The 26,582-nt window shown below is 40.5% G+C and overlaps 1 protein-coding gene across 5 annotated transcripts in view; it reads left to right on the forward strand.

Moving 5' to 3' along the window:
* ZNF462 (zinc finger protein 462) overlaps positions 1–26,161 on the forward strand; it is a 91,074-nt gene extending 64,913 nt beyond the window's left edge. For all 5 annotated transcript variants that reach the window (XM_075079703.1, XM_075079707.1, XM_075079708.1 and 2 more), the window contains 6 exons: positions 8,284–8,548; positions 10,711–10,847; positions 16,413–16,636; positions 19,040–19,172; positions 23,892–24,006; positions 25,214–26,161. In XM_075079703.1, coding sequence (XP_074935804.1) covers positions 8,284–8,548; positions 10,711–10,847; positions 16,413–16,636; positions 19,040–19,172; positions 23,892–24,006; positions 25,214–25,415 — 1,076 coding nt within the window. In that variant the 3' untranslated portion in view covers positions 25,416–26,161. The remainder of the gene's footprint in view (positions 1–8,283; positions 8,549–10,710; positions 10,848–16,412; positions 16,637–19,039; positions 19,173–23,891; positions 24,007–25,213) is intronic.
* Positions 26,162–26,582: the final 421 nt, after the last annotated feature.

A 26,582-nucleotide genomic window follows, 5' to 3' on the forward strand; every position in this document is an offset into this window, starting at 1 on the left:
GAGGTTTAAGTAGCTGGTTTTATTTCTTCTAGAAGGGACATTGTTAGTATATTTTGGTACCAATGCTTGAAAATACTGCCCAAAGTGATCTGAGCTTAGAGCTGGTGATAGAGATGAGGCCTTTCTGTTGGCAATAATAATAATAATGTCAAGGTGTATGCTGGAGGTCTCCAGAACAAATTACAAGTTCCTGAGCTCGGTGATTAGAATGGATCCCCACTACCCATATATTGTCACTTTAATTTAGGGCCAGTTTTAAAGCAGAATGCAAAAATGTAGCACTTAATAAAGATTATTTCTTTCCCCTCTTCATTTCAAGGTTAGAGGCAAGCAAGCATTTAGGTGACAGCAGCATGTGCATTTGTGGGTCTGTGTTTGTATTAATACAAATAGTTAAAGGGTCAGAGCAGTAGAAAAGGAAGTGTGGAGTGCTCCTGACAAGTATCAATGAATTGCCCTTAAAAATGAGAAAGGAAATCATGGAACATAATAGTATGAGAATGGTTCAGTTAACCATGCCAAAAAAAAAAAATTGCTTGGTAGATCATTGTCTGAGTGAATAATCAATTGAAGTAGGAAATCTTTGTAAATTCAGAGAAGAACCCATTACCAGTAAGTCCTCTTGGCAGCTTGGTTAAATTAGCATCTTGCTAAAGCTATTTCCAGATCTGTTTGTGTTCCTCTCTTCTGAAAGTGTACTTTGATTTATGAGGTTTGAGTTTAGCTCAACAGAATAAGGAATAGCTCAGCAACTTTTTATTTATGAATTTTATGAAAATAGGTAAGCACATGCAGATCGCCATATTTGACATGTAGCAGAAGTCTTGGTTTTAAGTACCACCCTGTATTTAGACAATGGAATTTTATTCTTTGTGTAACTTAAAAGTTAAAAGTATAGGGTTAAACTGTGACCAACAGTTTGAACTGTTCACCCAGTATAAGCCAATGGCAGCAGATTCTCAGCCTGCAAAGTTCTTTAAACAGAAGGCAGTGGAAGAACAGAGGTGAAATAACACAAATGCGGAGCAAGGGAAAGATGTTGCACTCCCCATGCGTCATCTGTATTGTAAGAGAAAACAGCAATAGGTAAAGCAACCGGTAGGGTTAGAAAGCTCTAGTGGCTTGACACTGATGCAAAGGTTGCAAGTGGTAGAGCAGCTGCTGAAAAAATGTAGTTTATGAGAGGCTTGTGTGCAGCCTAAATGTGACTAGTAAGTGGCCAAGTCATCTAAAGAACTGTAGGAAAGATAAATTGAATTGAAGCCAGGAAAGAAATTTTGTTGTGGAGACGATGGATGAAAAGAAGGGATAACTAGAAATTAAATGGCTGTATGATGCAGTTTTTCCTGAGCCCTAAAACCAGCCCTTCCAAATCACAGCATTAGCAGAGGAGGGTAATGATTCAGGCCGTGTTCATGACCATGTTGTGCCTGTCTTGAAAGTTAATGCTAATAGGAATTCCTGGTAGTGTTGGATACTCAAAAAACAGGAGGACATGGGAAGCTCTTGGACTGATCCTTCTCTTCTGATGGAAATAGTATGGTATAACTAATTTCATTACTCATTCGTAAGCCTTACACAATTCCTACTGCTTTCCTTTGCATCATCTTATACAGAGTATTATAGCCACTTTCCCCTTGATCTCAACTATGAAACTCCCAGATTCTTCACTAGGCAGCAGTATGAGACTCTCTCTGTGTAATGGAATTCAGATGATAAAATTATTTATTATTCTTAGATGAAATTTATGTCCCTTTGAAATTATTTGGATAGTAGCACAAGAAGCTGCATGGCATATATCCTGTCTCAGTTCCATTCAGAAATAGGTGTGCACATAACTGAAAAGGGAATTCAAAGTTATAAAGAAACATGGATATAGCTTCTCACCTCTTTTGAATAAACAAGATTGTATAGTCCATTTATCTTTCTGGTTGCCCTCTTCTGAGCCTTAGACATAGATGTAATATCTTTCTCACAAAAGCTGGTCCAAAACGATCCAAAAAGTGGCCTTTACAGATAATGCTGAAATAAATTCCTCCAACAAGGTTTTTGGGTTGGGTTTGCTTGTTTTTTTTTTAAATAAATCCTTTAAATGGCAATTTTATTCCAGGGCTTTATTTTCTTTCTTCTGTGATTACTTTTTTCTTTTGTCAATTGGAGTGTGTGAACAAGGACACAAAGTTTGTTTCCATTACATGTCGTTCACAGCATCCTAGCAATGTAAAGGTTTTTTAGTAGAAATCAGAATTTAACTAGAGGAGTAGGTTCATACTCTGTTTTTAAACACATAATGAATAAAACTTCCTTATACTGTGTGGTTTGCTAAGCTTCGTCATGAATGTTTTGTTGCATCCCTCTGAATCTTAGTCTTTTCTATCTTCCCCTCCCCTCAGCTTAATTTATTGCCAGAACATTTCACCCTCCCACATATTCTTCCTTCCAGGTCAGTGCTGCATGGCATAAAGTGAACAAATGTGTGTAGTCTTGACAATCTTTGTATGACACCCTGCTTTGCCACCTTCCCACTTTTCAAGCTGTTGCCATTCATGACTGTATGCTATCCTACCACTCAGTGAGCTGGTAATTTTGAGTTCTGTTGAGTTTCAGAAGGGATTATGTTCCTAAATCTTTTAAGTTCCACTTTTAGCCTTATCTTAGCCTTTTAAAACAATAATTATTAGTTCAATCCTCTGTGCTTTTGGCCATATATTTTGTGTGTGTTGGTATTTTTTGGTATAGTATTGCATCTTGATTTGGTTTCACAAATATGTTTCTATCCAGAGGAAACCATTTGTCTGCTGCTTTTCTTAATGCATTGGAATTCTTCTGTCATTCTTCATAGAAATTGTCTCTTTACAAGAGTGATTTAAGAGAAAATTAAATGCATTCCAAGTATTTTCCTTATAGTCTCTTTACGACTTTTTCTCACAGATCCATACCGTCGTAGGCCTGTATTGTTACTACATTCCCCTTTTTTCCCCCAAAGTGTTTTTAAGCACTTTTGGTTATACATTCTCTTTGTTTTTTTCTGATCTCAGGAGCCAAACATCCCCTTCCCCAGTTTTATTTGTCATACAAATGCTGATCTTTATTGACTTCGGTTGATGTTTCTGTGTGGATGTACCAGGAAAGCACGGTGTCTTCATTTTTATCTCCCACTGTCTCCTGGTTATTGAGCTGTTCAATTATTAGTAGTTCGCAAATACAGTAAGCTTGCTTTCCAGTGTACTCAAACAGTTGCTTCTGAACAGTGTTTCTCCCTCTGTCCCTATCCCTCATTGTGCAGGCATGCTTGTATTAGATGTGTCTAGTTCTGTTCACCCTAAAAGGATGTAGCAATGGTTTGATTTCTTTCCTTTAATAGGTACTTTTTCCTCTGGTTTCTCAACTGCTGCTGCTCAGTGTCTCTTACTTAAGGCACATCTAGGTGTATTTCTGGTCTGGTGGTTTTGTTTTTTGTTTAGGTGGCTTGTTTTAGTGTGATTTGGTGTTGCATATGTGTTTATCGATAGCTCTGAAAATACCTACAAATAGCTGAAACCTCACTTAATTTTTGAGTAAATTTCTATATCCAGATCAAAATCTTTAGGTTTTTTTCTTCTGAAAAAATCCCAAGTTTTTTTTCTTTTAGGTATCTGAAACATGTTACATGCTGCAGAGGATCCATGAAAACCTGGATTTTCATTTTGCTTCTGTGGTGGGTTTTCATTGTGGTGGGCTTTCACTCTATATTTCCCCAGTGCATGACCCCAGGGTATGCAGGTGTCTTATCAACCTGCATTTTCATGATTGCATTGCATTGCACTGCAGTGAGAGTGTGAATGCTCTTTTGGATGAGGTAGTAACTTCCAGTATGGTTCATAGACTCATTGTGCCAGTCTTTGCATCTGTACTCTGAATAAAGTTTGCAGGGTGGCAACATCACTTACCAGGCATTTAAGTGTTTTAGGCACTCTGGAAATGCTGTCTCTCTTCACCCCGTGCAGAGACACTATGAGACTTACTTTATGTATTATTACCAGCATACAGTAGTAATTTAGATATGGCTGTGTTGATGGGGCACCATGTGGACAGTCATTTCTACTGCTTCCCTTTCAACTAGTCATTTCCTCATTTGGATATGAGACTGCTGTTGTATACTGAGGTAAATTCTGTGGTCTTTTAGATCCATAGGTGCTGGCAGGGATTATACTACTTGCTAGCTTTGTTGTTTTTCCTGTGCAGGTAGTCTGTGGATAGGTGTGATATATGAAATCTCAAAAATGAGATTTGCAGCATCGCCACTGTTATTCCATTTTTGACTACATCAATTACTGCTAATTTCTGCCTCTTGGTATGACAGTAGGTGTCCTTCCTTTTATGTCAGAGCATCCCATGCTGTTACCTTGCTTTTGGAGTTGCATGGTGAAGTCCTTCCATTCATTTTGGATAAAATTACTTTTAAAAATATATCTTGGTGGTTTTGGTGTGGTCATTTTTTGTTTGTTTGACTGTTCTAAATCAGTCAGGGCTAAGTCTGTTTTCTTTCCTTGCGTTGCATATATGAACATGCTGTATTTTCTTGTGCTGGCTTGAAGCTGCTCAAAGAAGAAAGTGCCACTTTTTTTTTTCCTTAACATGTAATTGGTACTTCCTGGCGTTTAATTTTTCTTCATTTTCTTCCCCTTCATATATTTTCTTTGCCTTTGTGTTTTACATTGCTTAATACAAATTCTCTTAACTCTTCCCTTTGCATATTTTAATGTCATTCTTCTGCTTTCTGACTTTGATGTAGGCCTCTTGGGCCAGTTTACTTTTTTCAAATATGGATGGCTAGACCCTCTTCCTGCTCCAGGCCAAGGTTGTTAACACTTTCCCAGAGTGCTCCTAACCCTTTGTTCTTGGGGTGCAGGAGAAAGGCTGAGGTGGATCTTGCATTGTGTACAGCCATGACTCAATTGTTGGTCAGTTCTGAGGAAAAAGCTCTGCTCTTTTCCTCCTTCATTCTCCACTCTTACATCCAGGCATTCTGTTGTTGCAGCAACACCGCCAAAAGCTGTCCAGCAGCTTGGTGCACAGCAGCTTGAGGCCTGGGTAAATGCTAAGGTTCTTAAAATACTTGATCCACATCTTAGGTCAGATCAGCACTGAAGTACATGCAGAACCATTAGGAATAGAAGCCTGCTCTTCCAGCAGGAGTAGAAGAGGTGCCCGTGTAGAAGTGCTTTGCCAGTTTAAGGCAGCACTGTTGTTCCTTGGCTGTCGATTTGCCTCCCTAGTCCTTCTCTCAGGTACTGCTTTTGAAAAATAAATTTTAAAATGCAGAATGTAAACCCCATAATCTGTTTCATATTTGGTGGCAGTTCATTCTGTGCTGTGTGCTAAAACACGTGTTTGGAAGCAAACCGAAATCAGTTGCTATCTTTCCGCTGCCTTCACTGGTTTTAGAGTGGGCATGAAAATGTGTGGGTCACTGAAGTTGGTGGAAAACCTCCCATGCCTTTAGTTGGCTTTGAACTCTGTTCAAAGTGTTCCTGGTGGAGCTGGGTTGCACCTGTATGCTAGCATAGCTGTCTGTCAAGCTGATTCTCAGAAACCAACAGAAGCCCTATACCCATGTGTTAATCCTGGGTGTTTTTCTTCAGGAAGTACTAAATCTTGCACTCAGAAGGATTGCAAAATAATGAAAACATTTGGCAAGGGAAAAAGGAAGGAATACATAGGCAGAACTAGGGACATGCATGTAACCATTGGGTTTTTTTTTCTGTAAAAATCATAACTATCTTAATTGTAATGGAGCAATATACAAAAAATTTTAAGGTGGCCAGCATGAATCCTGGTTGAAAGACAGTAAGAATTCAAATATCAAAGGTAGAATTTGTTTTTGGCTATTCCTGATGACAAAGAAAGCTACTTTGTGTACTTTCTTTCCTGTGGAAATAGACATGTAGATGTCTACTTTTAAAGTTTTCACATACCAGATTCCACAGAAGTACCTAAATTACTGATTGAAAGTTTGAGAGTTGGAATAATAGACACCAGATGATAGGGGAAGTAAAAACATCTGAAATGTAGTAGGTCTTCCAAACAATGACAAAACTTCCTTGTTCTGAAAATAATAGTTTTAAACCTGTAACTTTCTTAGCAGTGGATATCACTGAGGCTTTGGCTAAGAACTTTGATGATGTGATGGAAATTTTTGATATCTTCTTCCTGAGGAAGGGAACAGTAAGCTACAAACTAGATTTTAATCAATATGCTACAAGTAATTTGACTAGTACACATACAAAAAGAACTGTTTCCAGTGCTATGAACTTTGTTTTAGGCTGTTATATCATTGTCAGGAGATCTGTCTAACTGTGTTTCAAGCTTTTAGAAGCACTGAACCTGGTAGTCCAGACGTCAGGCTGTAGGTATAAAAGTCAGCAAATCTGCTCTGAACCATGCATCATTTTGGGTGTCAAGGTGCTGTTCCAAAACAGGGTGAGCTCACAGTTGTTGCCTTTCAGGAGAAGAGACTTCTGCAGAGGTTTGCAGTTCCTCAGGCCTGTCCTGCGTGAAAGCGAAGCGGGGAGCCTGTTTCAAACACAAGGAAAAGAAAGCCTTGACATTTGAATGGGTGGAGCTCACTGTGAGCCCTCATGGTGAGCAAACCTGCTGTAGAAGTGGTGCAAACAAGAGATGATAAATGTTGCATTGTAATGCCTCATTTCATGAGGCTTGGATAGGAAAAACAAGAAGTATTTAATTCATTTTACTACACTCTTTCATGTGTCTGCCTTTGTCTTTGCTGTACACCTGGTGATAAAGCCAGGGGAGTCCAGAGACATTTATCTACTGTTTGTGTTTTGTTTGTGTGTTTGTTTTTTTGTTGTTGTTCTTAGTTTGTTTTTTGTTTCTTAGGCATGTGTAACCCCCTTCTGTGGTAGTGAGAAAAGAAAGCAAACATTTTACTCTTTTGAAGACAGGTGGAGAAGTCCCCACACTGTGTACTGTATAGGCCTGTTTGCCTCTTGTTTCTCCCTGCTAATGGTTAGAATGGATGGTGTTAAGTTCCCACAAGTATGTCTGCTAGAGAATTCCTACATATCCAGCGTCAGGGAATTAAGCTTTGGAAAATGAAGTACCCATCAAAGCAGGAGGTGGCTGGTACAGTTTGTATCCTGACTTCCCCCCACTTACCCCCCTGCCCTGCTTTTTTTTCCTTTTTCCAGAAAGCTTAAGAAAAGAGCCTTTTGTCTTCTTTTCAGAAAAGTTACACTGAAATTCATCTGTGCTTCATTCATCTGCTTTCATTTGTGCCATTCATGGGCAGCTGTGGGTTATATAGGACAAAGCAGATGAATTCCTAACCTCCACATTCAAGCAGTGTGTTGGGAAAGGTTCAACACCACCCTCCCCCACTCCTTTTTTGGGGGGTCCAACTAAAGTATTATAGCATTCAGTTTCAGTACTGAGACATCCTGGACTGTGCTTCTACACATGCCATTAAAATAGTGTGACAGTCCTGCTGGGTTGTAGGAGGGATACGTCTAAATAGACATATCTATATAAAAAGTTCTCTTTCTCAGTGTAGCAGCTTCTAAGGAAATGTGGTTTAGAAGTTTGTTTTACTGGAACGTATGATTGAATATATGTTTTTTTTCCAATGACACCTTCATTTTAAACATCATCAGCCAGGAGAACTTGAATTTACCTGTTGTGAAGACTGCTTCAGATGTGACAAAGTAAAATTGTATAATTTTGCTAAAGTTAACTTTTGACCTGGGTTTCATAAATAACTCCATGAATGAGTAGGGAAGAGTATCCATATATTTTTCCCCTCTCACTCTCTTTTTTTTTTTTCTTTTATATAGGGTATTTACATGTATCCTCTGCCAGATATTCTTCTGGTGTGAACTGGCATAGAACATTTGAAAGGATCTGCTCTGATTTATGCACCAAACACATAAATACTTGTCAGTATGATTAATGTGCTTTACCTTCACAAATTAAAAGTGTCTTAAAACCAGACTTCATTTTAGACTACTTTTAATTTAAATCTGTCACTTCTTTCCTCCCCAAATCAGATCTAAAAAGCATAATTTACACTGATCACCTTTTAAATTGTAGAATACATATTAAAACAGAATAAGAAGTGCCACACCTCTTTTTCTTGATCCCTTCAGAAAGCTGTCGGTGGATTTCATAACAAAGATCTTGATCAACCCCCCTCTAAAGGCCAATAGGTACTGGAGCAGATCTCAAAACTTTTTAGATTCGTTGATCCACCTGGAATAACAATTTCCCTCTGTTTCTCTACAGACTCTTCATATTCTGAGCCTCCTGATGTTCAGCAGCAGTTGAACCACTACCAGTCTGCAGCTTTGGCCAGGAACAACAACAACATCAGCCCAATCCCACTTTCTGGGAATGCTGCAGGAGTGGAAAAAACAGAAGCCATCCTTAACTGTGAATTTTGTGAATTCTCCTCGGGTTACATACAGAGCATTCGGCGTCACTACCGTGACAAGCATGGAGGGAAAAAACTCTTCAAGTGCAAGGATTGTTCCTTTTATACAGGCTTTAAGTAAGTACTGTGCAAAACAGAAAAACTGGACTCATAAGGGTTGTTTTAGCACTTGAAAAAAGTTCTGAGATCTTTGAGAGCTGGCTGTCAACATGGCTGCTGCTGACCAGGGAGAGGAACATAGGAAATGCCATGCCAGATCACAGCAGCATCCATGTAATCCATTTTCTTCTCTCCTACAACAGCCGGTACCATCTGCTGCAGACAAAAGCACAGTAAGTCCTTGCAGTAGGTTTTACTTGCGGGAGAAAATGGTACAGGTAGCACTTTCCTCAGCGTAGGCAATTAGAGGGCTATCCTGATCCTCAAGTGTGAAAATTTTCTCTACAAAAATAAGGTCATTTTCTGGTGCCAACGGCATGAAGCATGGGACAGTCAAGTGTCCTAGGGAGACAGGAGAATTTATATCACCTTCCTGAAGAAACCTCTCTCATGTAATTTTATTTCTCCCACCATCTAACTAGCTGAAATGCAAAGCATTCTCTAGCTTATCTGATAGCATATAGAGACATTTCAGAAAATCCAATTAGATGTTCAAAATTTAAAAACTCTGTGCTCTGTGTGTGTGTGTGTGTGCATGCCTGTGTGTGTTTGGTTTTAGCTTCTGTTCTGTAAGGAAGCAAAAGGCCTATGCACCTGTGCTGTTCATCATTTCCTCCTGATATGCTGGACTCTCAAGCATAACACCCTCAGCTGACATTTGAGGTCTCAACTTGTTAAGGTCTTAGGAGACTGGTAGCAGTAAGCAGTGTGACTGGATAAAGGGGAGGAGTTCTTTTGAAGAAAATCTTGAACACAAATCTGAGAGAATCCACACAAGAGCAACCTCTAGTTACATTTCTCTAGCCTCTGTTGTTTCAGCCCCTTGCTGTCTGTATGGTAAAATTTGCTGCTTGTGCTTTATATCCTGATTGCTATCTGTCTTAAAGATTGCCAGCAATTGCCAGGTCTGTTCAATCTGTTCGTATCTTGCAAGTGCCATTTTCTTCTACCTGGATAATATGAAAAAAATCTTAAATCAAGCAGCATTTAAACTTGTTCATAGTTGCATAAGGGAGTATTGTTCTTTCATCTGGTGTTTCAAACGTTCAAGGACTAAGTATTGCTTCATTTAGAAGCACAAGAAAGTCTTTAGAAAATAGACAGAACCTTCTTCAACTCACTGTAGAAACTTAAATGCATGAAAGCTCTCACTGAAGTTGATAGAAATACCCCAGTAGAATTCAACGATCACTGGATCAGGCCCAAAGCCAATTGTGTTAGAAAGTTGCTTTGTGTTCAAACTAACAGTCTTGAAGAACTTCAGGGAGACTTCTAACTCTAGTTCAATGTGACAAGCTCCTTAGCTTTTGCAAGTTTTACCACTGCTTTAGGAAGAAATGACCAAGTGCCCCAAGTTTACAGACGCCTCTCATTTCAGTAGTTGAGCTTGTGGTTAGATAGGTGTACAGTTAATTTCCTCTGTATGCATGTCTCTTGCAACTTTTAGGTATGCAGCCAGCATGAAATTTTTTGTTCAGAAATACTGTGGAGTATTCATTCATTCCTCCACATTAATAAGTAGAGTATTCTTAGCCTTGGGTTTTCAGATTCTTATAGCTGATGCTCTAAAACCTAAATACTCATTACCAAACTCACTGTGAACACAAGTCTGTTTTGTATCCTGAATCTAATATTTTAGCTTGTTTTGGGCTTGTCCTACAAAGAGGGGGGTGGTTAACGACATTATCGGCTTCCAGAAATAAATCTGTCCTTACCTTTGCAAGTCCAGAACAGTTGGTAGGTTTTGATGAACTTGCTAAAAATTTAATCTTTGCCAGAGAAAGTACACTGAATATTTCAGCCTGAAGTCAAATAATGCGCATGAAAGATGGGAATTCTTTCACTGTCTTAACTATACCAATGTGACTCTAGATCAACCCGTGCAAAAGAATATCGTGTCAGAATGAGTGTTTGTTACTTGAGGATACAAGCCTGCAAATACCTCTGCTCATGTGTTACTCATGTGAGTAGCCCAAATGAAATGTCGTGTGGCACTGTGAAGACAAGGCTGAGTGGTATCTGTACCATTTTACACGACACGTCCCTTATAGAGCTGTGACACTTCATCGTTCCCTGCACACCTCTTCTGACTGCTTCCATCTCTCCCTCCCGTTTCACAGATCTGCTTTTACTATGCACGTGGAAGCTGGGCATTCGGCAGTTCCTGAGGAAGGACCCAAAGACCTTCGCTGTCCTCTTTGCCTATATCACACCAAATATAAACGCAACATGATTGACCATATAGTTCTGCACAGAGGTAACAATATCCCTGTATGTGTCTGTATCTGATGAGGGGAATGCTGAACAACACCCTTGTCTTTCAGACTGGTTTCATCAAATTTTTCCTTCTCTGCACATCATTACCTTTTCCCCTTTCTGTACATGAGAACAAGTATGTTGACTAAGTCATCAGCCCTTGAGTATCTTTCGTTTCATTTCTAAATGATGCATCTTATTTCCTGCAAAATTCAAAGTTAGCCAGTGCTGAAACAGGGCAGATTTAAAATTGGTTTTAAGCTTTTCCTCTAGAGAGGTTAAGTCATCAAATACCTGTTTAGCAAGAGTTGCCCTAATTTACAGCTCTAATCTAGGCCAGAGTTGTCTCCTGCTTATGTCCTTCTTATCATAAAGGCCTTTCTACCATAAACTCTGAGAAAGTACCATAAACTGTGAGAAAGTATATCAACTGAACATAGAGGCCCCCAAAATATCCCTTGATTACTTGATTGAATTTTTTCTCTTCAGCATTCTTTAGGATCAAAACAGGAATTCTCATATTTTTGGTTTTCTTTAAGACTCCTTTTCTATCTCCACCTCGCCCTTCCTTTTTTAAGCCAGCTAAAAGTGGGATTAGGGATTTCTATATTCTATTAACTGCGGGCTTGCTAGCTCAGAAGAGACAGCTGTTTGGGCTCTCTGGGCTGGGATTCCTGCCCATAGCTATCACACTTGATGCTTGTAGATGGTCTGTTGGCTGCTGAAATCTAAACCCATGTGTTGGGATGGCACTCTGCCTGCTTGCAGGTTGGGCAGAGTTTCACAGTAGGGTATTGGTGGTGAGCAAACACAAGTTTTGCATGCCATCTTTTTCCTGGAGGAGATCCTGGTGTGACAAGCGCTTTCGTAATTCCTTGTAACATACCACTTTTCAGTGTTGGTAGCTTAAAGTCCTTCTTGTACCAAAGCAGTGAGGTTGGCAGAGTTCATAGACATTTCTGTCTGCTAGCAGGGCTATTCTGAGGGAACATCTGGGAAAAATGACCTGTCAGTGATTCAGAAAGCACATTACAAAGCTGCCTTATTTGGTTGTAAGAGTTTGGCAGATGCTTTAGCTTTTACTTCCTGTCTTTGAAGGTGTTGCTGTGTCTGATTTTGTCCAGCTTCAGGGCATACATCAGAATTAGCTCACTTTAGAGTAGAGGAGGGTTTAGTTAATGCTTGTGCAGGGGACTGTGCAGTTCCAGGTGCTACTGAGGGGTGCTCTGTTTTGTGGCTGTGCCAGGGCTCCAGTGGACACTGATAAAACTTTAAAATACAGATAGACAGGCTGAGGGAGAACTGGATGGGCTTGGTTAAGGTATTTTCCATCATGTGTAGACTTGACACTTGGATTGTCTAGTTGCAGAAGTGGAAGAGCACTTCATGAGCTCAAGCAGCTGTATGACCTATACAGAGCTGTTTCTGGCCAATTGTAAGGAGGTGGTTACCTCCTGGGTAAGTGACACTGCGGATCTCTTTCTTTTGTAGAGCTGTTGCTTCAGTTGCACAAACCATCCTCGAGCCTTTGTGCTGCTGAAACAAAGCTGATAGCAAAGAATATAATGATATACCCACGAGAGCATTGGGAGAGGTAGAACAGAGTAAAAGAAGTTTTAATGTAAATGGGATTATAGCTGATAAAGAATCTCTCAGAGGCCACTGAGGGACGGACAAGGGCCTTCTCTGGCATCAAGTGTCCAGGTAATAAAGGAAGTAGGGTCCTTCCTTAAAGTTCCTTCTGGTGCCTTTGGTGCATCCAGCTTAAAAAAAAACACCTCTACAGTTGTGTTTAATTGTGTGGCAGCTGAAGCAGACAATTTCGACGAGATTTAACATGGACTGAAAGAAAGATTGAGGGATGGTGAATGTAGTCTAAGGTAGCCTTCCTTTTTTTATAGCTGTTGCATTGGTAAAACAAGGGCATAGCCCTGAGCTGTGGTCCAAGAAAATGAGTTCTGAGGTAGATGGAGTGGTGCAGTGTGTAAAATCAAGAGTGAAGGATTTGATCCATTCATAGTTAATGTTCCTTCTGTGTAAAAATACATGTTTACAGATGTGTGACCCTTACATTACTTCCAAGTTGTTGCACCCCTAATCCTTGGTGAAACAGCGTGTGCTTGAAAGGAGAGTATATTTGCTTCTTAATGAGTGGCTGCAGAAGCTGAGTTTTACAGGGCTAAAGCATTATCAGCTAGAAGCCTGAATGCCTAGTGAGAAAAAATTAGGCAAGGAATTTGCTTCCCATTGAGAATGAGGGCAAACAGGAAGCTTCCCAAGAGCCTTCTTCCATGTATCATCTATTCCTCATCGGTGTAAACACAGTCCACTATCATTTCTGCGGGTACAGATGGAGCACAGACTCATTACAGGTGGCCTGTATCAGGGGACTGACACAGCCAGAGGCTGCTATGCAGGTAGGTGAAGAGAACAAGTTTGGCTCTCGAGTTCTTCCTGGCCTTTATGACAGGCAAGCCTTAGAGAGGAGACATAGGGAAGACAGTGAACTTTTGCTCTGTGGCCAGCAGAGGTGCTGGCCTTCAGTGTAGTCTGGACAATGCAATTAGTTTTTGTTATCCCTTCCAGTAGCATTCCCATCACTCATTTTGAAACACGTTGGTATTTTCCAGGCCCAAATGCAACTTACCAAGATCATTGTTGGGTCTACTTTAAAATCCTTGGGACATTATTTTTAATTCTTTTAGCAATCATTTTATTCTCTTCCCGGTACAAATAGTGATTTTGTTCATCCATTTAATAGAATCACACCCATTTCTCTTGAATAGTAACATTAAGATTAAAAAGTCAAATTTTCAAATTCATCTACCTCCCCAAAAGCTTCATTGCTGCACATCCAGATTCCTTGCACATGGTTATTTCTGGCATTATCCCTTGTACGTGCAGAACCCTTGTGCTGTGCTTGCATTTGGCTACTGGAATGCAAATGCTATGTGTTTTGTGACTGTAGCTTGGATTTGCAGGCAAAAATGCATGTTTTCAGACACGCAACATGGCCAAATAATTGGTGTGTGTCTAGATAGTAGGACTATTTTGTTTGTACTTGGTTTACCTTTAGGGGGAGGAAGTAACTTGTATATGCTGTGCTGTGTTGCTGAGTAAAGATTTTACAGCTAAGGACTGCTAGAATCATGGGCCCTTTATGCCTTAAGCAAAAAGATGTATATCTGCTTTGAGTTACTGTATTGCAAATACCTAGTGCCTTAATGGTATTTCAGTTTCATCTCAGATCTGTATTACAGTTAGCCTGAATAAAAATGCAGTTTAATGGAAAGATTTTATTTCTTAAACCAAGATGATGCTTTTTAGGTGTTTATTATGTTGTTGTTTTTTAATTACACCTCTTGCAAAATTGTCCTGCAATTCAGGGCATCTTTTTGTGAGGCATATACAGTAGTCTTTGTTTAGACACTTCCGAACTTTGAAGAAGTCTACACATGGATAAAGAAGCTACTGCTTTCAATATGTGTATGAGACTTTATGGTTTACTGTAATTTTGTCAGTTGCCCAGATGTGATAAGTGCATTCTAAATTAGTAATTAAATAAACAGACCTTTGCAGGAGCAAGCTGGAGATGAGAACATTACAAACTGTGAGGTTCTGGACCCAAATAACCGTGCAAGTTCCAAAGTCACTGCTTCGAGGAAGCTCACTGACATGATTACATCTTGTAAAAGCTTTAAATCACCCCCTGAAAGTGAAATCCTTCAGGCTGGAATTGATGTTTATGTTTATTTTGCTTTTCTTGTGTTATTGTGTTGCCTTTGATTTGGGGAGTGTGTGTGTGATTGTGAGATAATAGGTTTTGCTAATGTGAATTAGTTAATGCTGCATTACTTCAGACTGGTAGATAAAAAGTTTTATACCATTCCATGTTTTAGCATTTTTAATCTGTGCCAGGTGCTAGAGGAAAAGTGAATTTTCAAATATAATAATTAGTATTTCTCTTTTTGAAAACATCACTTGACTGTTTCACTTTTAAAACCAGCTGCGTCACTGATTTCAGTGAGTTCAAAAGCACACAGCTGCAACAACCTTGTAAAAAGTCTTGTTATGACCCCAGAATCACAGCTTTACATTCTGTTGGCTATTAGACCCTATTCTCACCTCCCCTTTTCCCACGCTTAATGGCCACATCTTGGTGTCTTCATAGCTAGAGAAGCTGTTGTTTGTGTACAAACGAATTAAAAGTCTACAAGGGTTTTTTGAAGGCATAGCTTTGGGGAAAACATCCACTTTTGAAGAGGCCAAAGAGGAAGTGATGAGATAGGATAACTTGTGTTCAGGGAGAAGCTGAGCAGGATGGAATATTTTTTGGGGCTGTAGAAAAAGTCTTGTGAGCAGTGGTGGCACGTGGATTGGCTAAAAGCGAACGAATAGTGGATCTTTTGCCACCTTCTGAAAACCCTAAGGGAGTTTGCATTTCTGTAGTTGTCTTTGGATGTGATGTTACCCTCATCACTAAAGAAAAGGGCCCATTGGCTCAGATCGGTACGTGGATTGTCACGTCTCACGTTCCCCTAGCTTTCACGTGTACTGTCTGAGATTCAGGCCTGGATTTTTAGTTTGTTTGTTTTAACCTGTCATTAGGGATGATCTGCATACGCAGGATCAAACTCCTCCTTTAATCTGCATTCCATAAGGAGTAACAATACTAAATTTCAGTGTTCTAGTTCAAAAGGCCAGCTGAGTAACAAAAGCCGATAATGAGGGTCTCCTGGTGACCCTCAGCTGAAGGGTCAAATTTGGGGTTTCCCTTGTGCGCACAGCTTGGGGGGAACCACATGGCTGAGTGTTATGCACATTGGATGGTGGCTCTGTCAAATGACTGAAATTAATTGCTGCTCTATGAAAGGTCAGTGCTTTGTTTGAGAAGCGGAGAGTTTAAAAACTCAGCAAGAGCATTTTCAGTACATGCCTCTATCCATGATCTGAACTGTGACATAACATGTGTACAGATTTTGGGTGTGTTGTGAAGTTTCTGCCCCTGGCTGAACTGCACAGCCTCTTCCAGGAAAAGGTGATGCCTTGCACACCCACTCTGTCCTCAGAGAATAGCTTTAGATGTGGTGGTGAGGATACCAGCTCCGATTTTTATACATCCAGCAGGGTGATGCATTGGGAAGCACCCTGCAGCTTCCCTGTTTGTTACATTTCTAGCAGCCGTTCCTGGCTGCTGTCAAGTACTCAACCAACATGGACTTTTGGTCTGGCTGATTTATGGCTGGTTTTGTACGCCCAGGCCCTGCGACTCTGACTCAAAGATGGCGTCTCATTTGCCTCAAAACCTCTATTCCCATCCTCTTCACCCAATAAGCAGTTACATTTATGAGGACACCTGCATTTATAGCCTTGGAGGATTAACCCTGTCGTTGCAGGAAGAATTGTTTTTTGTGTTGATCCAGCTTAGCTCCCATTCCTTTATAGATGGACTACCTACCCATATAGCAGGTCCTATTCCTTGTGTGGGTGGTAGTGCCCAAACTGTTCACGAGTGGGCATGGTATTTCATAAAATTTGTTAAGTGAATTTTGTCCTATCCCTACAGAAGAGCGGGTCGTTCCCATTGAAGTCTGCCGTTCCAAACTGTCAAAGTACTTGCAGGGAGTTGTTTTCCGCTGTGATAAGTGTACCTTTACCTGCTCCAGTGATGAGAGCTTGCAGCAGCACATAGAGAAGCACAATGAACTGAAACCTTATAAATGCCAACTCTGCTACTATGAGACCAAACACACAGAGGAGCTGGACGCTCACCTTCGAGATGAGCACAAGGTAACATCCAAATAGTTTTAATTCGTAGCAACCTACTTCTTGCAAATGCTGTATTAGTCTACTTGCATGTCAACTCTCAGTAGCCAACTTGCTGTTCGGTTTTTTTCTCTCCCTCCCCAAATCTGGAAACTAACACCCTGTTGGACTTCACTTCCTCTGTTTTCTATTATTTCTTTTTCTCTTTAGAAACTCAAAATTGAGGGTTTCTGAAGCTGTTCAGATTGATCAGAATTGGCAGACTGTTGTATGCAGAGTATGATTATCTGGAAAAGGCACTTGTGTATGCTAGGTTTATTTAAAGAGGGGAAAAAAAATGTTGTGAAACAATATTAAGGCTGTGTGATTCAGCTTCTCTAAAAGGCAGGAGATTCCAAACATAAGATTGCTCTGGCAACTTCAGCAGCATGACATGCCATGCATTTTTTAATAACAAAGAGGGCAATACATCTCCGTTTACATTTAACAAGAGAAAGATAAACAGCAAGTATAACCAGGTCCTAAGTTAAGACTGCTTTGGAGTTTTTTGTGGAGTGCCTGAGTGCAGACCTGATCCAGTCTTTGAGAAGTCATTAGAGGCTTTCCACAGACTGTTAGCTTTCAATTTCTGTAACTGTGAGCTGTGTAGCTGAGAGACACTGAAGTTCTAGAACTGCAATGTGTTTTGCAGTATTTCTTAAAAATGCTTCCTTGTCACATTTCCAGGGGAGGCAGCTAGATGCCTCCACCTGTTGGAGCTGAGCTGCTCAGGTTCTCACTAAAAACTCACTCCTGCTTCACGGACTGAATAACGCTTTCTTTACAGCCAAATACATTTATATTGACAGTTTTAGCAGCAGAAGTCCCAGCAAAACTTTCCTTACTTAAAAAATATTTGGCTGTCTTATAAAAACAAACTCTGTAAACCGATGTTGGCCTGCTATGCTTATCTGCCCTCTTCTTTATTACTTCTGGAGAGTCTTCTGCAATTCACCCAGTACATGAGATGCTCCATGCCTCCTAGTCACCACAGCAAGGCGCTTGGCGCATGCAGGAGGCACTATCTTCATTCTTTTGACACAGTGCATCAGGCTGGGAAGATTATTCCCTTACTTAGCTCTCCCTTCCAATCCGGATCTGCACTGATGGTGCCAGTAGTTTAGTGTATCTTTTCTCCATTTCTCTTTAGTAATCTATATCGCTAATTTGTGTCCAAGTTCTGGGCTCAGAGACCCAAGTGATATATTGCACCTTGGAGTTCCTGTGCATGAGCTGAGTTGAATTAAGTGCCTTGCATGTGGTCTTGTTTGTTTAAATCTCAGTGGGTAATGTGTTAAGTCAGAGAACCTCATCACAGCTCCTTGTACAGAGTAGTGCTAGGAATCTGCACACCACCGCATTTAGGATACTTTGCTATTTGGAGATACACTGCAGTCTAATTCACATGCTCCTTAGGTTCATTCACATTCTGTTTCCCACGGGGGATAAAAAAATAGTCAGTGGGTGTTGATATTTCATTCAGCATCTTTCAGGTGTTATACTGCACGCATTCCTCCATCTCTATCCTCTCTGCCTCTGTGGCTCAGTGCCTATGCTGCTGGAAGGCTGTGTCTTTGCATGAAAGATTAATCCAAAATCCTTCCCAGCAGCGATCAGTGAGCTCAGAGGGCACTTGTCATCCAACAAGTATTAGCCCTAGTGTCCTGGTCATGCTCCACGTTCTCCGCCTGTACTGTAAATCTGGACTGCTCCTCTGCTGTTTCTGTTGGATGTGGTGGAGTTCCTGACTTCTGTGCCCCAAGCTGATCCTTTCATACTGCTGCTGTGAGCTGTTAAGTAGCTGGTGCATATCACCCTAGGGTGAGCTGAATTTGACTGCTGGGTGGAGTGTTCCCATTATAGCCTGTGTATCAGTTTGCAAAGTACTTTGCAGCCCTTCATAATGAAAATTAATCTGTTATTAATGAGTGAAAGTGTATGTGGCACACAGCAGCTGTGTACTTAGTAAAAGACCCATCCTTTCATGAATGAAGCTGAATGTCACAAACAATTTTCCTTCAGTGTGGAATAGGTAGTGCAATAGCAGCATTTGATCACAGTGGTTGAATGGTCCCATATAAAGCTGAAAACTTAGTGTTTTCCATTTTGTGTATTTTTTGTTTGTTTTAATACATCAAAAACAGGAAGAAATGGGGGGGTTTACTGAATGTCACTAATTTTTGAAAACCAAATATGCAAATGCAGAATCAACAGCAAAAGAAGAATCACTGTTATTGAAAAGATACAGTATTAATTTGATTAGGTAACTGCATGTCACCTCTAGCTGAGCAGGCTTTGGGGTGTACTAGATTTTGTTTTGCCTACGTGATGCTTGTTCTGCTTAGCTGATGATTGTACTGATTGCTGACAAAAGTGTTCCTTTGAAAGGTGAGTCGTAATTTTGAGCTGGTTGGACGGGTTAACTTGGACCAGCTGGAACAAATGAAGGGGAAAACAGAGAGCTCCAGCAGTGATGAAGAAGAAAAAGAAGAAGAGTTAAGCCCCAAGACTGAAGAGAGAGGTCAGTGCAGCTTCTTTTTTTTTTTTTTTTTTGGCACTGCAGCATGCACCACCAGTCCCACCAAGCAAGGTCAGCTGTTGACTCTACAGCACATTCCTGTAGAGCCATGAAGGCATGCCAGCAGGAGCAGAATGGGGCTTTTGTGAAGACACTGCTCCTGGGGGAATCTCATGTTTCTAATCCTTATTACAAGTTTTCTGTCTGTTAAGAAAATACATACTATGAAAAAACACAGATAGCATCTGTGTCTTATCTCCCCATGCAGATAACATGTATAAGGGCTTGGAAAACTATGTAAGTGGAGTATTTTAGTCGTCTGTTAGATTTTCTGTTTTGGTAGCCAATTTTCAGCTTTTCACTCGGCATTGTTCAAGCAAGGGCTGAAGGAGTCATGGCCAAACTTTTTTATGGGCTGTTATTAACTCTGTGCCCAGCATTCCTTGTCAGACAGAGTCAGTCGTGTTGCAGTTGCTGCAGTTGGCAGCTCTGAAGCCAGTGTAGGTACATGCCCCACCTGTACCATTGTGCATTTAATTATGTTCCTAAGTTAATATCTAAGACTAATCCCCCAGACTTCAGCAAGGCTAGGCCATGTGCTTCCTAATGCTTTTGGTTTGGTTGAAGTTAGATCAGCAGGGAAAAAGTAAGTTCTCTGTAAATTGAATTAAGGGGTTTTTGTCCTTCCCTTCCAACAACCTTCCCCCATGAAAACCAGGTTATTGCAGTATCTGGTGTAAATTCTCTGTTGTCTAGTCTGCTCTGGTGCACAATTCATCAGCCAAATTCAGTATGTTTGCAACTCTTTAGCCCTGTGATATTTGAATGTCAGATTCCCAGCGTCACCCACCCTCTTGATGCTGATGACTGCAGTTAGCCAAGTTCTGTGTACTTTAACTAAAGATAGACCACCATGTTTACCTTTTCCCTCTTGAATTTTCAGCTTTCAAACTCTCTCAGGAGTTGTTCACAAAAGAAAATGTGTCTCCCTATGTCTTTTCAGACCTTGAAAAATTCTGATTTCTGGATTCACAGGTTGTTTACAGAACAGGAGGGGCTCAGATCATGCTTCTTACCTTTTAATAGCAAGACCCCAGCATCTTGGCTTTTGTTTAGTGTCCCCCCGCAGCATAACTTTGGTCTGCACTTACCACCAGCACTTCACTTCAAGTGTGGCTAGTGATGGTTTTTATTTAAATGAGAAAAGAAGTGAGTTGGATAGGAAACCATTTACATTTTAGTGAACAATATCCTTCACAAGATTTTAGGCAGAGCAGTAGAAGAATCAGAAGAGGACCTAAAGGGATGTTTGTTGTATATGTGTTTCAAAGTTCAACATTAGTAACTTGTGTGGAAACATGCTTGGGTGTCTGTCTGGGGACAGCTTTGACCCTCAGAGCTTCGAGGCTGGAACAGTGATTGTGCAATGTTTTGACTAAAGGACCAGCTCACCTTAGTTGCAGATGTAGCAGGCTGATTAATGTTTTGTATAGACCCATAGCTAGCGGGGGATGCTGTCCTTGTGAGGATTTACCTTAGCATTACATACAAGCACAGGTGCTGAAATGACCTTGGAAGCCATGGTATCTAGACCAAGAAGAAGGTGCTATCTGCCAAGCCTTACAAATCCCTATAAATGCACCACGGGGAGGGGGACAGCCCAAGGTGAAATTCATTGTTTAAATTGGTTTTAGCCTTTACCCTATGAAAATGTGAAAATATCCCTTTCTATGCTGGAGTTTTTAATTTGCAGGATAATAAGTGGTACCCCCGTGTCTCATGTGATCAATAGTTAAGCAAGGGATGGTGTCTTAATAATTCCAATTTTTATTCTGTACTTTTTTTCACCTGTATCTGTGGGTTTTTAATCTGTAACTGGCTAAAATGATTTCTGCATTCTTGTTCAGATGACCAGTCTAAAAAAATTACACATATTTCCAAGTTTGTTTTGCAGCTATTCTTCCTTAGCAGGCCTATAGGGCCAATGTTTCACCATTGTTATTTTTTCCTCCTTTTTAATGTGTTACCATTTATAATATATTTTACTAAAATAGCTAGAAAATGCAGAAAGCCCTTTTGCCTACTACAGCAAGGGTATTTAGAAAAGATCCAGCTGTAGTGACTATATTTTTCTAAACAAGTTGTGGGTTACCACTGCAAGGTGCAAGATGCAAGGTATGCTTTTGAAAAATGATGCCAGTTAGAAGGAAACTGAAGGCGTGATTGGATGCTGAGTTGGATGCTGACATCTCCCTATGGATTTTCAGAAGATAGTTCTAAAACAGAAATGGTTTTCCCTGTTAGCAGAGGACCAGACCTATGGTCTTAAATATAGCCTGTCGCAGTGGTTAATGCCATCACAGCTTTCAAACCACATCAGATAGTGTAATCCTGTATGGCACTCGGGTGCTTTTGACAGTTCTAGCCTGTATGGTGTTAGCAGGAATTGGGATTTGCTGAGAGACCCTCTGTGTGCTCAGAGTATCTGGAAGCAAGTGCTGTCTGAACCCCCTGAAGCCTGTGACTTCAGCAGAGCCAGGATTTCTTCCCATGAGTCAAACAGCTGCCTAGAACAGCTTGCCCTCGTAGGGACTGCATCCCAGAGGAACTGTCTTCACAGACGTTTATGCCTTGGTCTTAGCAGAAACTGGAATCAAGAGATGTTTTTCCACAGTAGGCAAAAATAAATGTCCATGAGTGCATATGTGATGGAGGAAAACCTCAGAGGTCAGTTGCCCCTGCACTCTGTTACCTCTCATCTGCAGGCCCAGAGAGGAGCAGCTTCTGATATTCCTCCAAAGAAGCAGTACAAATCCACAGCCCTAGAAGCAAAACTGATTGGGAAGTAGGGTGAACAAGATAGTGTTTTCTGAAGAGGTGATAGATTTACTAGAGTAGCACTTTCTAATCTTAATGGGAGTTGCAAGTATAAATCACAGACTTGTTTGGGTTGGAAGGGACCTTGAAAGATCATGCAGTCCCAACGCCCCTGCCATGGGTGGAGACATCTTTCATTAGATGAGGTTTCTTAAAGCCCTGTCCAACCCGACCGTGAACACATCTAAAGATGGGGCATCCACACCTTCTCCGTCCGGGCAACCTGTTCCAGTGTTTCAACACTCTCATCTTAAAAAATTTCTTCCTTATGTACAATCTAAACCTGCCCTCTTTCAGTTTAAAGCCATTGCCCCATGTACCGTCACTGCAGGCCCTGGTAAAAAGTCTCTCTCCATCTTTCTCATAAGACCCCTTTAAGAATTGAAAAGCCACAACAAGGCCTTCTTGGAGCCTTCTCTTCTCACGGCTGAACAACCCAAACTCCTCCCTATTTAAGCAAAACAGCCTCTGTGTTGTGTATCTCCTCTCTGCAGAGGCCCAGATTAAACTTCCTATTGCGTATTATACGGTAGGTATGTTCTCTTACAGAACAGCAGCATTTGCCTCTAAAACTGTACCCTCCATAAATATTTGTCCCTGTACTATGACTAGTCTGTGTTGTGGTGTGTTTATAAATTTGTACCACACATAAGGTATAAAATCCAGATGTAAACTGAACTAATGGCATTGATTTACTTTCTGGTGTTCGTCTTGACACAGCACCTTACTTTGTGACATTTAACCGTGTAATAAGTCACTGACAGTAAGTAATACAAAGTGGGTTTTTTTTCTTTCAGGGGGAGGAGGCAAAAAATTAAGAACCATTCCATACAGAACTTTTGTGAAGGCTAACTAGTGAGAAATGTGTCACTAAAATACATTTAAAGGACTTACATACAGATAATAGGAACGTGTGGGCAATTTAAAAGTTCATAGGCTGATCTTGAACAGAGTAAATCTGAGAGTGCAGAAATCAAGTGAGCAGGGATCAGAACCAAAATGAAGCAAAATCCCTTTTATTATGTAGTTTGGGAGGAGTCAGAAAGACATTCTGTTGATTTCTTGCTTAAGATAATCCCTGGTAAGGAATTAATGCTCTAGCAGATGGTGCTGTCTCATTTCCAGCAAAAGAATCAAGTCAGATAGTCCATGCAATTATTTTTAATGGCTTGTGTGGTGATCTTCTTAATTTGTGAGAAAATGTTTCATCTTTTGTTAAAGCTGGCTGTGTTCACATGGAGCTTGGCTTTCAGAAATACCGCTCCCTGAGCTGCCAGTGGCTTCACTCGTATTACTAGGTGCTTGACACTTCTGCAAATGAGGCCCCAAGCACTTTGTATAAAAAATTAGGATGGGATGAAACACCTATGCAGTTAAAACGCAGGACTTAACCCATGAGACTTCACGATGAAGGGATTTCTATTTATTATGAGGATCCCATGTAAAATATACCAAGTCTTTGTTTCCTAAAATTCATACTACTAATTCAAAAATCATTGATGGGCTCCAGTGGATTCTTTGATTTTGCTTTCAGCCATAAACTTCTCAGTTGTGGTTTTGAATTAAAAGTCTGCAGTTTCTTCGTTTGTGGAAATACAGGAACAGGGAGTAGTAACTGGTTACCCTTATTGGCAGGGGTGCTGTAAGACTTAGGATAGGGTTTGATGCTTGCAGTGTCACTTTGCTTTGGGTGAGTTGCATTTTCACAAGCACGGTTATTTGGTAGCTAATTACTTTTGCTTCTTAGGCATGAGAAAGTGCAGCAGAAGGGATCAGAGTAGGATCACAGCGGTCACTTCTTGCCCTGGCACTTATGAATTCATGGGCTATGCTGACATTTTGCAGATCCCATGATGTTTCCTGACAGCGGTGCTCCAGAGAAACGCTTCCCGTGTGAGTTCTGTGGCAGGTCATTTACGGAAGGCTCTGAGTGGGAGCGGCACGTGCTGAGACATGGCATGTAAGTTGGTTTACATTCCTTTGCCAAGCATCCATAGGTAACAGCAGATCTCTGTGCATTCCCCTCACCCATTCCTCGCCTCCCAAGAAGCCCTGTGATGAAGGCAAACACAGTTCTATGAAGAACAATTCTGTCTATCACAAGAGTGGATAGAGCCATCAGATGTCCCTGCATGGGAAGGTCCTGTTCATCCTTTTGAACTCTTATGCCTAGGGTGGCTGTAGACTGTAGGATTTAACTGTGATTCTAAAACTTAAGATTGTCCCAAGGTGAATACCACTTGTCCAGGATTAACTTTACATGAGTGTACTGTTGATTTTGCTTGCCAGCAAAGCAGCATAAAAATGGCAGAAAATTATACAGAATGTTCTAGGAAGGAACTGGAGGTTTTTTCCTCTGTATTTTTATATCCCTTTTGCAACCTTGCAGCTAAACTTACATAGTGCAAAGAATTACGTGCAGAGAAATGTCAAGACCTTCAAAGGAAGTAAAATCAGCCTGAATTAACTCCTCCTACAACGTGCATGGTGAAGTTCACTAGTTCATCTTTATAGTGCAGATCTTTGCCTTTCTATACCAGTTTGCATGCTGTAGGATGATAGGTTTCATAGATAAGACAGGCATCTCTGGAACAATCATTTTCCTTCTGTTGATGAAGATCTTGTTGGTAGCAGAGATCTCTTTGTCGACCAGAGTTTCTTCAAAGAGTAGGTTTCATTCAAGTTTGCTGACGTATGGAAGACATTTGAATACAATATTGCAGCTTAACTGTCATGGGATGAGAAATATTACTTCTCTTAATCTTGTCTGCCTAAATATGAATACTTGAAACGTTGCAACCTATAGAAAGTTTTATTGGATCGTTAACTCTTTGGGAGTACTCTTTTCCTATGCCCCTGTTTGGCACTTGTAAATCTTGTGTACAAGGGACTGGGGAAAGGAGAATAAACTTTTAAAAGTCAGAATTGGGGTTCTTCCCTCTGATCTCATATCTGTCCTAGTGTAGAGCACTATAGAATGCCATGGGTCCCACTGGTAGCTTCATTCCACTGCCTCTCCTTTAGAGCATGAGGTGGCAATGGTGTGGCTGCTTGCATCTACCTTCTTAGAAAGTGATGTGTTTTTCAACCTCGTGTGACACACACAGATTGACTTTGCTGTTCTCTGTATCGACTGTGTTTCTGTTTTCTGCCACCTGGTTTTCCAGGGCACTGAATGAAAGCAAGCACAGGACCAGTGAGGACAGCCAGCCAAAGGAGGACATAGAAGAAACTGTTAGCACACTGCCAGAAGAAAAAGAAGGCATTGAGAAAATGGTGGTGGACTATTCCCACAACAGTGAAACAGCAGCCAGCGTGGTAGCTGCTGACAAACCTCTCCAAGACAACTCAGAGGCCAAAAATGAATAAGCATTTGGTGTGATTCTAATCAACGTACTTGAACAGTGATGAACGGGGTGGGGTGGGTGGGTGGGGTGGGCAGAAGGAAGATATAAAGCTGCTTTTAGGACTGAATGATCTATTTTCAAAGCACTGGTACCTGTGTGAGTGTGTGTATATTAAAGTTATTTAAGTGATGGAATAAGTGGCTCCATTACATCACTGCATCTTTTCTTCTGGACCTTGACAATGGGAAGTTACATTCATCTTGGACTAATGAAGCAACTCCCCGTATTCCTACATTACACATCGTGCTTTGCAGTGGAGACTTGGATTGTTTGTGGATGGAAGCGTCGTGAGCATGGAAGAAGTGGGGGGGACAACTTTTCAACGCACAAATTTGTGTGCGTTTTTCTAGTTTTAATACATAATGCTTTTCCAGACTGAATGCAACTGCTTTAGAAAAGAAAAAAAAAGAGAAAAAAAAAAAAAAAAAAGGAAAACAAAAACAAAACAGAAACTGCTTTGCTTAAAACAGTCACCTGTTTCCTAGTACCTCAGAATTAACCAAGGGAGATCTCTGCATTTGTCAGTACTACCTGTTGTTGTTGTGGTTAAATGTAGAGAGACTGCTGGGCAAGGTGGTGAATGGAGGAAGAAAAAAAGTTTTAAAGAAAGGAAAACAAATTGTGCTTAAAATCCCAGTGTGGGTTTTATTTCTTAAAATACTGTGATTTTTTTAATTATTTTAGTAAAAAAAAAAACAAAAAAAAAGAGAGAGAGACTTTAATTCCTAGATAACTGTTTGTGAATTGTCATCCTTTATTCCAGGTAAGCTGTTTGTTAGTATTCTGTTATAATTTTAGGATTTGATAGATTTCATGTGACTGATTGTGCAGTTTTGTTTGCCCCATGTTTATTTTCTATCAGCCTGAGGTGTTACAAATACAGCACAATTAAGTTTCTCATGAAAAATGAGTATTTCTTTTCGAGGGGGGACAGGGAAAGGAGACTAGATCTTGTGAATAGGACTTTTTGTTGTTGTTGTTAATTTTAAACATGGAAATAACAAAGAAGTTTTAACTTTTTTTAAAAAACTAAAGAACCAAACTTACGGCACAGCTATGCAGCTCGCGGGCCAAACACATAGGTCCTCATAACCGTTCTGTTGCTTGTCATATTAACATCTATCAGTCT

Source organism: Phalacrocorax aristotelis, chromosome Z, assembly GCF_949628215.1.
Source record: "Phalacrocorax aristotelis chromosome Z, bGulAri2.1, whole genome shotgun sequence".
In the NCBI taxonomy this organism is placed as follows: Eukaryota; Metazoa; Chordata; class Aves; order Suliformes; family Phalacrocoracidae; genus Phalacrocorax; species Phalacrocorax aristotelis.